This window comes from Argopecten irradians, chromosome 4 (genome assembly GCF_041381155.1).
Source record: "Argopecten irradians isolate NY chromosome 4, Ai_NY, whole genome shotgun sequence".
NCBI lineage: Eukaryota > Metazoa > Mollusca > Bivalvia > Pectinida > Pectinidae > Argopecten > Argopecten irradians.
Genome location: NC_091137.1, coordinates 50846118 through 50862770, shown reverse-complemented (window position 1 = coordinate 50862770; position 16653 = coordinate 50846118). Strand labels below are relative to the sequence as shown.

The window sequence follows — 16653 nt, the reverse complement described above, 5'->3', positions numbered from 1 at the left end:
CTTGGGTGAAGGCAAGGATTTATAAGTGAGAAGGATTGGTCACCGTCTCTTTACACTACTAAACACAACGCGAGACGCCTATGAAACATCAATGTAAAGCTTAATAAATTTCACGATGTCTACTCTTTTTTTTAAGGACGGGGGACTTAGAAGACTTGTCTTAAATTTTCATAAAAAACAAAATACAAAATCTCATGAAATGACAGCCCGCTTCAGAAAGTAAGACGGTAAGCCTGACACCTGCAAGCTACATCAAAGGCTGCACCGGCGGATATCAAAGGAAAATCAGTCGTCGCCCAACGTCACGATCAGTGCACAAACACAAAAGCGTTTGCGATGTATTCGTCCAAAACCCCGAGTAACAAATCCTTCTCACTTATATATCCTTTGGTGAAGGGGATCCAATTTTTTATGAACAGTGGGCTTGGCCCCATTAGCCTGAGGGTCGGGGCCCAATAGGAGAAATCCTTCTTCTGTAGGAACAAAGGGATTTAGTTTTAATGTGGTCTGAAGGTTCTTTGGGTGAAGTGAACTATTTTGTATATTTGCTTCCATTTTTAAAGCACCCTGGCAGCTGTTTGGGTCGAATACAGCACATCTAGTTTCCCTATCTGGCCACGCCCCATATGCCCATGAAAGGGTCAGTATCACCATTATACCAAAATATACGAAATCTATTCTCCTATGAATGTTTCTGACCAAGTTTGATTAAACTTTATTGAAAACTTTATGATGAGCAGCACATTATATGAATTATCTCTATTTCCTTTGAGGGTTCAGTCACCATTTATACAAAATTTCTTCACGTCCCCCCCCTCCCTCTCCAAATATGTTTTTGGCCATTCTTGGTTAAATTCCATGGAAAACTTAGTAAGTTATTGTTGATGATTTTGGCATATAATGTCAACTTATTTTGAATGCAATAATTCTCTTTTAACATATTTACTGGTAGTTAAAGGCTTATATATTTAATGTTCAATATAACAAGAATTTCATGGAAGTGTTGTCTGCAAAGCAGTTGAAAACATCACAAAAAATAGTTATTTACATTTTAAAATATGGTTAATAACTAATTGTTCAGTTATTAAGTCCCGTAACTCTTGCAAATATTGATGGATTTTGACCAGTATGAAACCCATCAGAGATCTCATTGATATAAAGGCAAGCAATATACATAATTTGGTTGAAATCAGATAATAAATACAAAAGTTATTGTGCGGAAACCAAGAAATTGTCTGTTTTGGAGACTTTAAAGTCCCGCAACTCTTTGCGAATATTGACAAATTTTGACCAGTATCAAACTCATCTGAGATTTCATTGATATAAAGCAATATACCAGTAGTTGAAATCGTACAATAAATACTTAAGTTGTCACACGGAAATCGTTTCCGGACGCAGACGTCGACATAGTGATACCTATGTGTCGCACTTGTGTTGCAGGTGACACAATAATTGGGAAAATCAAAGAAAGCTAAATGCAGTGGTTTGGGTTATCAGGGATATCTGTGACCTTTCAGGGATATCGGTGACCTTTCAGGGATATTTGTGATCTTTCAGGGATATATGTGACCTTTCAGTTATATCTGTGACCTTTCAGGGATATCTTTGACCTTTTAGGAATATTGGTGACCTTTCAGGGATATTGGTGACCTTTCAGGGATATCTTTGACTTTTCAGGGATATCGGTGACCTTTCAAGTTATCGGTGACCTTTTAAAATGTAAGTTTACCACTAGCACCACGATAAAGATCACTATAGAATCAGTAGTACTCCTGTTTAACTTCTTCAGTATATTGGAGTGTAAAGGCCAATAAAAAAACAACATCACTATATGAATTTCTTATTAAACTTAACGTTTATTTTTCTTTTTAAATCCTTTTAGATCCGTTTTCCTGACGTACTGTATACCATCCTTATACCGACCGACTTGTCCGTCTAACACCCCCAGGTCGTTCCTGTCTTTACACCTAGACAAACAATCAGAATGTTACTTATCTGAATCATTCCCAAACGTAGACACAAACCAGAGAGCCTGTATCGCTCACCTGGTTTGTAATGCCAAGTAATGTTCTGAATACAGGTTCATTTGTATTTCTGAAGGAATTTTAATATTAACCTCTAATTCCCCTATTGGGCCCCACCCTTCCTGGCCCCTGAGGGTCAGAGCCAAAATTTATACAAGTTCTGTCCCCCTTCCCCCAAGGATGTTTGTGGCCAAATTTGGTTACAATCCATGCAGAACTCTATGACTAGTAGCGATTTAAAGGATTTACCTCTATTTCCCTATTGGGCCCCACCCCTCCTGCCCCCGGAGGGCCAGAGCCAAAATTTATACAAGTTCTGTTCCCCTTCCCCCAAGGATGTTTGTGGCCAAATTTGGTTACAATCCATGTAGAACTCTATGACTAGTAGCGATTTAAAGGATTTACCTCTATTTCCCCTATTGGGCCCCAAACCTCCTGCCCCTGGGTGGCCAGAGCCAAAATTTATACAAGTTCTATTCCCCTTTCCCAAAGGATGTTTATGGCCAAATTTGGTTACATTCCATTCAGAACTCTATGACTAGTAGCGATTTAAAGGATTTACATCTATTTCCCCTATTGGGCCCTACCCCTCCTGCCCCCGGGGGGCCAGAGCCAAAATTTATACAAGTTCTGTTCCCCTTCCCCCAAGGATGTTTGTGGCCAAATTTGGTTACAATCCATGTAGAACTCTATGACTAGTAGCGATTTAAAGGATTTACCTCTATTTCCCCTATTGGGCCCCACCCCTCCTGCCCCCGGAGGGCCAGAGCCAAAATTTATACAAGTTCTGTTCCCCTTCCCCCAAGGATGTTTGTGGCCAAATTTGGTTACAATCCATGTAGAACTATAGGACAAGTAGCGATTTATAGGATTTACCTCTATTTCCCTTATTGGGCCCCGCCCCTCCTACTCCCAGGGGGTCAGAGCCAAAATTTATACAAATTCTGTTCCCCTTTCCCAAAAGATGTTTGTGGCCGAATTTGGTTACGATCCATGTAGAACTCTATGACTAGTAGCGATTTAAAGGATTTACCTCTATTTCCCCAATTGGGCCCCGCCCCTCCTGCCCCCAGGGGGTCAGAGCCAAAATTTATACAAGCTCTGTTCACCTTCCCCCAAGGATGTTTGTGGCTGAATTTGGTAACGATCCATGCAGAATGCTATGACTAGTAGCGATTTAAAGGAAATGTTGACGGACAGACGGACGACGACCGACGACGGACGCCGTGCCATGACTAAAAACTTAGACAAGCAAATGTTTCAATCTGAACAACAGTGTAGGTAGCATAGACACTGCATGCGTAAGCCCTACAGTCACAGGTGTATAAAATTTTACATGCGGAGTGGCAGGCATTTAGACAGCAACCTGTTCACGGCGAAAGACAAAACTTCTGTTCAGATAACCAAACAATCATGATACTGCATTGTGTTGTCTTAAACTTTGATTACATTTACATTCTGTGATGCCCTATCATCGTTTGATTGTTTGATTGATTAATTAACGTCCTACTAACAGCCAGGGTCATAATCTTGATTGTGTATACATTAGTGTGTAGCCTAGCAACCATGGTAACCTTGGTTACCAGCTTTATTCTGTATAAAACAGTGACGTAAATAGAAGGATTGATCTTTATTCTGACTCCATATGCGGTAGTATGAACTCAGTTGGCTACAAACATATTTAACCATTGAACGTCTTTCATTTGGCATTCATAGCCAAAATGAATGTCAACAGGACAGAGGCAAATTCCATGAAGCGTGCTTCAGGTTGGATTTGCCTTTGCTCAGTTGGCATCCATATTGGCTATGAATGCCAACTGAAAGACGTTCAATGCTCATATTTACATTTGGTTACAATTTTCTGTTGTGATACCAAGGGATTTTGTATCTATAATGAATTAATTATTCCTTATTGTCTAGGATGGAACAACCATTTGAACAGCCGTTTTCTGTGAGTGCTGGCACAATTGTGACATCACAATAATAATGATGTCATAATAAGCGATTGAAGTTCATAGTCTATATGACTGCCAACTGTGCTTGGTAAGGTTACATAGTGGGATTGCAGTGAAAATGGAGAGTACCCCCCCCCCCACTCTGTAAGTGTGTATCTATGATAAATAACATGCTCCATGAAATACGGTCATTGTCAACTGCGTTCAGGCTACCATATGTAGTCAAAATAAAGATCAATCCATAATAATAATCAAAATCCTAATTCCTCTATACTTAAAATGTGGATGACATCCCAATAAAGATAAACAGTAAGTGAAAGCAACCAAAAATTTACAGAATTCTAAAACTATACTTACTTCTTCTTTGTGTTCTTTGAACTTGTCACTTTATATCCAAGTCCTCGATCCTGGCACAAAGATAAAAGATTGTGAAGTATACATGGAACGGTCATCATATAGAAACCTTGACTGAAATTCACTAACATATATTTTAAGTGATCTAATGAAAGAAAGTACCATTGAGAAAAGTACATATACCTTACAAATTAAAAATGTTCGTGTACAAGATATGAAAACAAAATAAATATATATATATACTACACATTACTTAATTTCCCTTCCTTCCAACCATCACTCATATAACTTACCACAGCTTTCTTCCCTTCCTTCCAACCATCACTCATATAACTTACCACAGCTTTCTTCCCTTCCTTCCAACCATCACTCATATAACTTACCACAGCTTTCTTCCCTTCCTTCCAACCATCACTCATATAACTTACCACAGCTTTCTTCCCTTCCTTCCAACCATCACTCATATAACTTACCACAGCTTTCTTCCCTTCCTTCCAACCATCACTCATATAACTTACCACAGCTTTCTTCTCTTTGGCTGTTAACTTCTCCTGTTTTCTGATCTCCATGAATTCCTTGTAGTTATAGAATTTGTTCTTTGGGAGCTGTAATCAAGTGTTTTATTAAAGTAGTACATGAGTGGAATCTGCCTTGGTCAACAAAATACTCTTGGTACAAAATCTTTGGTCACACCCCCACACATGTACACACAGGAAAACCTGTTACAGATGTATGTAGGGATACAATATGGGTGCACAAAGGAAAGATAATTATGGTTGTACACAGGGGAGACAACTACGATTTACACAGAGATATGGTATGGTTGTACATTGGGGAGACAATTAAGGTTGTAAAACATGAGAAACAGTTATGGATGTATACAGGAATACAATAGGTAGTAGATCAGAGAAGAACAGCCTGGCCCCGGTCTATATTTTTATTAAGTGGGGAGCCCCTGTTTTGAACCATGCATAAAAAAAATTAACAAGAGGCCCAGAGGGCCTGTATCGCTCACCTGGTTTGTAATGCCAAATAATTTTCTGAATACAGGTTCATTGTTTCTTTTCTGAAGGAATTTTAATATTAACCTCTAAATCCCCTATTGGGCCCCACCCCTCCTGCCCCCTGGGGGTCAGAGCCAAAATTTATACAAGTTCTGTTCCCCTTCCACAAAGAATGTTTGTGGCCAAATTTGGTTACAATCCATGCAGAACTCTATGAGAAGTAGCGATTGATAGAATTTACCTCTATTTCCCCTATTGGGCCCTGCCCCTCCTGCCCCCTGAGGGTCAGAGCCAAAATTTATACAAGTTCTGTTCTCCTACCCCGAAGGATGTTTGTGGCCAAATTTAGTTACAATCCATACAAAACTCTAGGACAATTAAGTAGCAATTTATAGAATTTACCTATAATTCCCCTATTGGGCCCCGCCCTCCTGCCTGGGGGACCAGAGCCAAAATTTATACAAACTCAGTTCTTATTCTCCCAAGGATATTTCTGGCCAAATTTGGTTACATTCCATGTAGAACTCTATGACTAGTAGCGAATTAAAGGATTTACCTCTATTTCCCCTATTGGGCCCCACCCCTCCAGCCCCCGGGGGGCCAGAGCCAAAATTTATACAGGTTCTGTTCCCCTTCCCCCAAGGATGTTTCTGGCCAAATTTGGTTACAATCCATGCAGAACTCTACGACTAGTAGCAATTTATAGGATTTACCTCTATTTCCCCTATTGGGCCCCACCTCTCCTACCCCCAGGGGATCAGAGCCAAAATTTATAAAAGTCTGTTCCTCTTCCCCCAAGGATGTTTGTGGCCAAATTTGGTTACAATCCATGAAGAACTCTAGGACAAGTAGCATTTGATAGAATTTACCTCTATTTCCCCTATTGGGCCCCGCCCCTCCTGCCCCCTGAGGGTCAGAGCCAAAATTTATACAAGTTCTGTTCTCCTACCCCGAAGGATGTTTGTGGCCAAATTTAGTTACAATCCATACAAAACTCTAGGACAATTAAGTAGCAATTTATAGAATTTACCTATAATTCCCCTATTGGGCCCCGCTCCTCCTGCCCCGGGGACCAGAGCCAAAATTTATACAAACTAAGTTCTTATTCTCCCAAGGATATTTCTGGCCAAATTTGGTTACATTCCATGCAGAACTCTATGACTAGTAGCGAATTAAAGGATTTACCTCTATTTCCCCTATTGGGCCCCACCCCTCCAGCCCCGGGGGGGGGTCAGAGCCAAAATTTATACAAGTTCTGTTCCCCTTCCCCCAAGGATGTTTCTGGCCAAATTTGGTTACAATCCACGCAGAACTCTACGACTAGTAGCAATTTATAGGATTTACCTCTATTTCCCCTATTGGGCCCCGCACCTCCTGCCCCCGGGGGGTCAGAGCCAAAATTTATACAAGTTCTGTTCCCCTTCCCCCAAGGATGTTTGTGGCAAAATTTAGTTACAATCCATGTAGAACTCTATGTCTAGTAGCGATTTAAAGGATTTACCTCTATTTCCCCTATTGGGCCCCGCCCTCCTGCCCTCCGGGGGGGGGGGGGGGGGGGGGGGGGGGGGGGGGGGGTCAGAGCCAAAATTTATACAAGTTCTGTTCCCCTTCCCCCAAGGATGTTTGTGGCAAAATTTAGTTACAATCCATGTAGAACTCTATGTCTAGTAGCGATTTAAAGGATTTACCTCTATTTCCCCTATTTGGCCCCGCCCCTCCTGCCCCCGGGGGGTCAGAGCCAAAATTTATACAAGTTCTGTTCCCCTTCCCCCAAGGATGTTTGTGGCAAAATTTAGTTACAATCCATGTAGAACTCTATGACAAGTAGCGATTTAAAGGATTTACCTCTATTTCCCCTATTTGGCCCAGCCCCTCCTGCCCCCGGGGGGTCAGAGCCAAAATTTATACAAGTTCTGTTCCCCTTCCCCCAAGGATGTTTCTGGCCAAATTTGGTTACAATCCATGTAGAACTCTAGGACAAGTAGTGATTTAAAGGATTTACCTCTATTTCCCCTCTTGGGCCCCGCCCCTCCTGGCCCCGGGGGGTCAGAGCCAAAATTTATACAAGTTCTGTACCCCTTCCCCCAAGGATGTTTGTGGCAAAATTTAGTTACAATCCATGTAGAACTCTATGACTAGTAGCGATTTAAAGGATTTACCTCTATTTCCCCTATTGGGCCCCGCCCCTCCTGCCCCCGGGGGGTCAGAGCCAAAATTTATACAAGTTCTGTTCCCCTTCCCCCAAGGATGTTTCTGGCCAAATTTGGTTACAATCCATGCAGAACTCTACGACTAGTAGCAATTTATAGGATTTACCTCTATTTCCCCTATTGGGCCCTGCACCTCCTGCCCCCGGGGGGTCAGAGCCAAAATTTATACAAGTTCTGTTCCCCTTCCCCCAAGGATGTTTGTGGCCAAATTTGGTTACAATCCATGTAGAACTCTATGACAAGTAGCGATTTAAAGGATTTACCTCTATTTCCCCTATTGGGCCCGCCCCTCCTGCCCCCGGGGGGGGGTCAGAGCCAAAATTTATACAAGTTCTGTTCCCCTTCCCCCAAGGATGTTTGTGGCCAAATTTGGTTACAATCCATGTAGAACTCTATGACTAGTAGCGATTTAAAGGATTTACCTCTATTTCCCCTATTGGGCCCCGCCCCTCCTGCCCCCGGGGGGTCAGAGCCAAAATTTATACAAGTTCTGTTCCCCTTCCCCCAAGGATGTTTGTGGCAAAATTTAGTTACAATCCATGAAGAACTCTATGACAAGTAGCGATTTAAAGGATTTACCTATATTTCCCCTATTGGGCCCCGCCCCTCCTGCCCCCGGGGGTCAGAGCAAAAATTTAAACAAGTTCTGTTCCCCTTCCCCCAAGGATGTTTGTGGCCAAATTTGGTTACAATCCATGTAGAACTCTATGACAAGTAGCGATTTAAAGGATTTACCTATATTTCCCCTATTGGGCCCCGCCCCTCCTGCCCCCGGGGGGTCAGAGCAAAAATTTAAACAAGTTCTGTTCCCCTTCCTCCAAGGATGTTTGTGGCCAAATTTTGTTACATTCCATTCAGAACTCTATGACAAGTAGCGATTTAAAGGATTTACCTATATTTCCCCTATTGGGCCCCGCCCCTCCTGCCCCCGGGGTGTCAGAGCCAAAATTTATACAAGTTCTGTTCCCCTTCCCCCAAGGATGTTTGTGGCAAAATTTGGTTACAATCCATGCAGAACTCTATGACTAGTAGCGATTTAAAGGAAATGTTGACGGACAGACGGACGGACGGACGGACGGACGGACGGACGGACGGACGACGGACGACGGACGCCGCGCCATGACATAAGCTCACCGGCCCTTCGGGCCAGGTGAGCTAAAAATCAAATATATTCTCAAATTGGTACATCCAATATGGAGGGTTTGATTTAAGTTTCATTTTTTTTTAGATAAAGATAATTAAAATGGGTTAGAGATTACAATTCTGGGCTCCTCCAGAAGTGCGTCTTGACCAGGATGCTAGCTTTAAATTTACTTGAAGGAAAATCCATGGCAAGGTTTAGGCAAAATATTGAAAAATCCACACAATCGACCTATGAAATAAATTAGCTTATTTTGCCATTGTGATAGAAATGCTCAATGTAAGGCAGTTCTTAAGAAAAAAAAATTCTGCAATTTTTGGCTAAAAATCATGATATTTTTTCAATTTTTCAGGTATTTTTTGTTGTTACCATGGTGTTCACATGCATGTATAAATGCAGAATATGTCCAAATCTTTATCAAAATATCATATTGTAATTGCAAAAGTTCTGCAGATTAATTATATACATGAATATACTTTTGTACAGGTATTTTTACAGTTAAATTACTATATCTATGGGGCATGCGTCTTATTTTCATAGATTGTCCAAATCTTCTGTTTTCTGCTACCTTATGGTTGTTGTAGATAGAGGAGACAATATGTTTGTACAAAGGGGAGACAATTATGGTTGAACATAGGGGAGACAATTATGATTGAACATAGGGGAGACAATTACGGTTGTACACAGGGGAGACAATTAAATTTGTAAACAGGGGAAACAATTAAGGTTGTACACAGGGGAGACAATTATGGTTGTACACAGGGGAGACAATTATGGTTGTACACAGGGGAGACAATTATGTTTGTACAAAGAGGAGACAATAATGGTTGTACACTGGGGAAACAATTATGATTATACACAGGGGAGACAATTATGGTAGTACACAGGGGAGACAATTATGGTTGTACACAGGGGAGACAATTATGGTTGTACAAACGGGAGACAATTAAGATTGTAAACAGGGGAGACAATTAAGGTTGTACACAGGGGAGACAATTATGGTTGTACACAGGGGAGACAATTATGGTTGTACACAGGGGAGACAATTATGGTTGTACATAGGAGAGACAATTATGGTTGTACAAACGGGAGACAATTACAGTTGTACACAGGGGAGACAATTAAGGTTGTACACAGGGGAGACAATTATGGTTGTACACAGGGGAGACAATTATGTTTGTACAAAGAGGAGACAATAATGGTTGTACATAGGAGAGACAATTATGGTTGTACAAACGGGAAACAATTATGGTTGTACACAGGGGAGACAATTATGGTTGTACACAGGAGAGACAATTATGGTTGTACACAGGAGAGACAATTATGGTTGTACACTGGGGAGACAATTATGTTTGTACAAAGAGGAGACAATAATGGTTGTACACTGGGGAAACAATTATGGTTGTACACAGGGGAGACAATTATGGTTGTACACAGGGGAGACAATTATGGTTGTACACAGGGGAGACAATTATGGTTGTACATAGGGGAGACAATTATGGTTGTACACAGGGGAAACAATTAAGGTTGTAAACAGGGGAGACAATTAAGGTTGTACACAGGGGAGACAATTATGGTTGTACACAGGGGAGACAATTATGGTTGTACACAGGGGAGACAATTATGGTTGTACACAGGGGAGACAATTATGGTTGTACATAGGGGAGACAATTATGGTTGTACATAGGGGAGACAATTATGGTTGTACACAGGGGAGACAATTATGGTTGTACACAGGGGAGACAATTATGGTTGTACATAGGGGAAACAATTAAGGTTGTAAACAGGGGAGACAATTACAGTTGTACACAGGGGAGACAATTACGGTTATACACAGGGGAGACAATAATGGTTGTACACTGGGGAGACAATTATGTTTGTACAAAGAGGAGACAATACATATAATGGTTGTTCACTGGGGAAACAATTATGGTTGTACACAGGGGAGAAAATTATGGTTGTACACAGGGGAGACAATTATGGTTGTACATAGGGGAGATAATTATGGTTGTACATAGGGAAGACAATTATGGTTGTACACAGGGGAGACAATTATGGTTGTACACTGGGGAGACAATTATGGTTGTACATAGGGGAGACAATTATTGTTGTACATAGGGGAGACAATTATGGTTGTACACAGGGGAGATAATTATGGTTGTACACAGGGGAGACAATTATGGTTGTACACAGGGGAGATAATTATGGTTGTACATAGGGGAGACAATTATTGTTGTACATATGGGAGACAATTGGTCAATTAATTTTCAAGAGCCAATCAACGCCGGCCATCTTGTTAGCCAATCGGTCCCAAAATGCAATATGCATAACAAGGGACCTAGGGGAACCTACATATACAATTTGAAACAGATTGCTTCAGTACTTTCTGAGAAATAGCGGTAACAAACTTCAACTATCAAAATCCAAGATGGCGGCCTGTCAGCCATCTTGTTCACCGATCAGTCCGAAAATGCAATATGCGCAACTAGACCCTAGGGAAACCTGCAAATGAACTTTGAGACATATCCCTTCAGCACTTTCTGAGAAATAGCGGTAACAAACTTCAATTGTCAAAATCCAAGACGGCTTCCTGTCGGCCGTCTTGTTCACCGATTGGTCCCAAAATGCAATATGCACAACTAGGGACCTAGGGAAACCTGCACATGAAATTTGAGACAGATCCCTTCAGTAACTTCTAAGAAATAGCAGTAACAAGAACTGTTAACGTACAGAAGGACGGACGGAAGGACAGATGGATGACGGACCACGGACGAAAGGCGAAACTCATACTTTTTCTGAAATTTGGTAGTGTTACATGGCCGGTCGAGTTATTGACTTTGACACAATATTACATACATATAGAGAAAAAGTCTATTGAGCCAAAAGCCTGTGGTTAGAGGAATGTTTGAACAGTTACTTTGTCACATTAAAACCTACCTGTAAATTACACAGGAACAAATTAGACATAGTATATATTAAAGATATACTTAAATGCTTCTTTTGGAGGATTTGAAGTTCTTGCAACATAAAAAAAAAACATAAATGTGCACTTACCTTGGCTCCCAACTTAACCAGAAATGAGGTCATGGCATCATCTTTCTCCGTGCCACTAAAACCTTTAATGCCAACTTTTTGCACCTCAAATCTGGCTTTCTTCATGTCAAATTCAGGCTGTTCATCTACCACACTGGAACTGTTCTCAAAAGTAGATTCCTCTGGGGTCTACAAAAGAATATTTTCAGAAATAATCAATATGTAAGAATTAAAGAGAAAAATGTACGCATAATTATAAGTTGTTCAAAGATTAAAAGAGGAGTCATCCTATTTTATACCAAGGGGAATGTCCTAATTCCAAATGTCTAGATTTATCATCTACAGTAAATCACACTAATGATGTACAATCGGACCACTGCATGGAATCCTGGTGACTTTTTAAACAATTTTAACCAATATTTTCATACCTTCTTAAATTAATACCCGTATTTGACCCAATAAGCGCCCAGGGCATTTAAAAAATTGAAAAAATGAAAGGTGCTATTCAGGTGAAATTATTGCAAAACTGTACGTTCTTGTGTAGTTTTGGTCTTTATTTATGCATGTGCAATTGAAATTGAGCCCTAAAAAAAAGGGGAGGGGCGCTTATAAGGACATGGGCGCTTATTGGGTCGAATTCGGCATATCGATTTAAAATAACAAAGTAATACCTGCTCCTGTATGTGTTGTTTCTTTTTCTTTGGGGCATGATAAACAACAACTTCTGGACCCTTTTTAACAACAGATTTCGTTTCCTCAGTCCTTTGGTCGGGACAACAAGAATGAACATCCTTTTCCGATAATCCTAGAGATTTTTTCAAGTCATGAAGATGTTTCTTTTCTCCTTTCACAGTTTTTGTCTGAATAACCTCGGTAGAACCTTGCTGCACACTTTTCTCCTGTTTCCGTTTTTTCTTCCTTTGTCTCCGACTTAGTATCCCTTGTGAATAAATTGAGTCAACAGCACATGGATTTGACTCAGATTTCCTTTTCCCCAATTTAGCTTTTTTCACACGTCTTTCATAATCGTCATTGTCTAATAACTGTTCATCTGTAATTCAGTAAAGATTCAGATTCAGACAAACAAATCAATGATACAGTGGAGCCGGTATGGTAGGGAAATGTAAGGCACCTGTATTACTCATGTAATATGAAACGATATTCAAGTCCCCTGGGCACATTTTGTGTTAAACCCACAAAATGCGAAGTGACAAAACCCTGGGTAAGTTTAGATAATTGATCACTGCCGTGTGAGTACATTTACTCCAATTATACCTATAGATAGAGTGGATAATCCACACAGGGGGTAAACAACTTTCAATAAAACAATAATATCACTGACCAAAGTCTCATATTGATTTCTGTGTTTACTGTACAAATTTTAACCCTTTTACTACGAAACCTGCATAATACGAAATGATTTCAAGGGTCTCCATGAATTCATAATAACTGGGTTAGACTGTATTGCATTGTATGTATGTAGCGGTCACAGCAATGCCAACAAAGGTAACTTTCATCATAACCAGTCTAACCCAAATGCTGATGCTAAGGCTGAAATATACCTATAATTGGGGATAATTAATATTGATTATTTCTGCTAAAGACATGCAGTTACGTTATCTATCTTTTTCTCTCATACCTACAGGTGTAATATTGGCTGGTCTAGGGCAATACACTCGTTTTGCCCGAGGCTGTATTACATTGCTACCTATGCAATAAAGCCTCATGATGTCACAGCATCAACAAAATTACTATTTTCTAGGTACAATTTTTTTCAGAAACTAGGCTGGATTTAATTTAAAAGATACAAACAACAGGCTTTGCATTGAATATATCAGGCAAATTTCATGAATGCAGGGGACTTGCAATCGCCTTCTTTTCCTAATTTATTTCAAAATGGCGGAAAATCATAGCAGTAAAATTGTTGAGGTATGAGAGAAAAATACTCTTTCATACTGTACCTGGATATGAAGGATAGGGATATTCTACCTTCGGGACTACAAAATGTTGTTAAATCCTCGGCAAGCCTCGGGTTTTACATTTTGTGACCCTCGGGTAGAATATCCCTATCCTTCATATCCACATATGAAAGAGTCTTATATATAATACATACAAAGTTAATTCTCCACTTACTGATTTCTTCCAATCTTTTTAGAATTGTTTCCTGCATTTTATCTTCAGTAGCCATGTCTCCTTTATGTACCAAGATGTGTCTGGAATTTTCACAAAAATGTCCTATATGCTTATAATAATCCATTGCCAAGTAACCAGATTTAAAGGAAAAATGTTAACAAAGGGACGTAGATGAGAAGGAGAAGTAACTTGGGGTCTTGGACGAATACATCGTAAGCACTTTTGTGTTTGTGCACTGACCGTGACATTGGGCGACGACTGATTTTCCTTTGATAACTGCCGGAGCAACCTTTAATGTACACTTGTGGGTGCGAGGGTTACCGTCTTACTTTCTGAAGCTGGCCGTCATTACATGAAATGTTGTAATTTTTTAATAAAATTACATTTCTTTTAAATCTTCCGTCATTAACAGGTTGTGAACATGTTTATATGTCACTATTATAGCAATATATACCTAAAATAGCTATTTATAGCTATACAAAACTGATGAAAAACAATGTTTTTGGAGATAAAATTGCTTGCAGGCAAAACCAATGCCCGAAACTTACAGGGGATGTTTATAAGGATCATGTGAATACTATGCAACCACTTTTTGTTCGAAACAATAGAGCGATAATTACCTTAATAACCTTAATTAAACCTGATCAAAACTGCTTCCAAAATGTTTAAATGATCGTTATAAACAACCACTGCAAGTTTCATGTGTCGGTTTTGAGCATAGGCATTTTCATCTTCAAAAATGTTGTTTTTCTTCAAGTTTTGTATAGCTATAAATATCGCAATAATAGCAATTAATAAACATGTGTCCAACAAACAAAAAGGCAACCTGCTTAAAGCAATGAACTAAAATCGTGAAATTTATTAAAACTTTACATTGGAGTTTCGTTTGACTCGATGAGACAAATATTTTTCGAGAAAAATGTTTTTTATTTCCTGTCATAGGCGTCTTGCATGGTGTTTGACCCGGTCTTTGGTAGTGTACTGAGGAAAGAGACAGTGACCAATCCTTCTCACTTATAAATCTTTGGTTAACAAAATCCAATAAATTATATTCATCACACGACATGCATCGATTCCATTTTATTGCTATTAATTTTTGTCTTTCATAACCCTTGCCAAAATACAACTTATGTTTTAAGACATTTAACTTACCATGTATTCTTTATATATTGGTGAAAAAATAACATAACATGTTGCTGTAGTACTTCTACTTCTACCGGTTATCGACCTACTTCAACATGGTGAAGCTTATGTCGAGTGGGTGTGATGCAATTCATCTTGAATGAAGACAAGAACGTCTAACTAGAACGAATAATCATACCCTGCCTCCACTCCACTACTCTATAGTTATATAATGCGTAAGTAACACTTAACAATCGACATAGATAATAAGAAGCAATCGCCAAAAAATTAACAAAACACTCACTCAAAGTGTAATGGGGGCAGCCATATTGTTTATATAGTAAAGAAATCGGATCGGGATTCGAATAGAGTTCCGGATTTTTTTTCCGGAAATTATATGGCGGTCACACTAAAATTGTTTTCGTGTCAACTGTTGATTAAAATTCTAACTTTAGATTTCACAGTTGAAAATAGAAGCCAAGAGCTGTGCAATTTATAATTAATTTATGTCCTAAAACTTAGTGTAAACACACAATCACGTGATCACTAGTAGTTATTTTCATCATAGTTCATACCAGAAATAAAAGAAATCGAAACAATTCTACAAAATATTTTACAAATTTGAGGGTATATTTGCACGTGGCGAAAAAATCCATCCGCACTATTGCGAGAATTTAATTAATGAAAAAAACATTCTGTATATAAAGAATGCCAGATACAGATCCTGCTGACGGCTTCTGGACAATATTCTTTATAACTATCCACGGAAGTATCTTCCGACATGGATTTACTCGTCCTTGCTTCCGATGACCAGTTAGATGACCGTACACTGGTAAATCTGTCTATCATAGCGGGTGTCTATCACAGCGGGAGGCTGAAGAGTGTCGTCTGTGGATGAGGCATGCAAATATTTAGCTTAAAATAAAGGCCATCTTCATTAGACAATGAGTATCAAACTCATGTTGAAAAACCGATAAAGTTCCTTTTTTAAACATGAATTCCTGGAAGTATATTGGTAAAGCTATATAGCGGTCGTTAGCTAAATTAGAGACGATACACTATACGTACACAAGACCGGTTTTATGAATACGCAAGTCATAACAAATTAGTGGTTGACCACGGACAATTTTATTTAGTCCTGGCTATAGTTTTAGAGATGTCACGACGAAAAAAACTAGTTATGGTAAGTTTAGATTATAAGGTCGTCATAATTCGGACGGTCAATATATATTTAAGACTGGACATGGGTAATCAGTGATGTTTTTCGAAATTGTGTCAAAATTCAAATTAGTAGAGAAACTTTAAGACGCGGGATAAGGGAATTTGGAGTCCATTGAATCTTAGTTGTTCGTCTCGTCGAGATCTAGTAATAGAGTCTACACGTGGTCCTTCAATATTTTACTCTGACTCGGTCGCTTCATTTGACCGTCTCTATAATATTAGACTGATGTCACCAACATTAGATCCGTTGCTGAAAATTATACCACCACTATAAAATTAACTAAATATTTCGTACGTGTACATTTGAGGACCCGGATGTAAACATTCTTTTACCTCACGCTATCTTTTCTGAGGAACAGTGCCTGTACCGGGCCGGTGATTGACAGCTCAGCTGAGCTGTAGCATACGAAGTGTGATGCCCCCCGTGGCTAGGTAGGACTGACCCGGGGTCCCCGC

At 39.7% G+C, this 16653-nt stretch overlaps 1 protein-coding gene across 2 annotated transcripts; it reads right to left on the bottom strand.

Annotated features, from left to right (window-relative positions):
• Positions 1–1836: 1836 nt before the first annotated feature.
• Positions 1837–15305, bottom strand: LOC138321968 (uncharacterized protein C1orf131 homolog). Of its 2 annotated transcripts, none has more exons than XM_069266021.1 (7): positions 15281–15305; positions 13855–13934; positions 12393–12772; positions 11743–11910; positions 4852–4938; positions 4337–4386; positions 1837–1967 (listed from the first exon to the last, which is right to left on the bottom strand). In XM_069266021.1, exons 2-7 carry the CDS (start codon positions 13907–13909, stop codon positions 1850–1852), a joined length of 858 nt encoding a protein of 285 aa, XP_069122122.1. In that variant the 5' UTR covers positions 13910–13934; positions 15281–15305; the 3' UTR covers positions 1837–1849. The 2 variants fall into 2 exon arrangements, with proteins under 2 accessions (XP_069122122.1, XP_069122123.1); XM_069266022.1 differs by lacking the exon at positions 15281–15305 and adding an exon at positions 15007–15264.
• Between the last annotated feature and the right edge of the window lie 1348 nt (positions 15306–16653).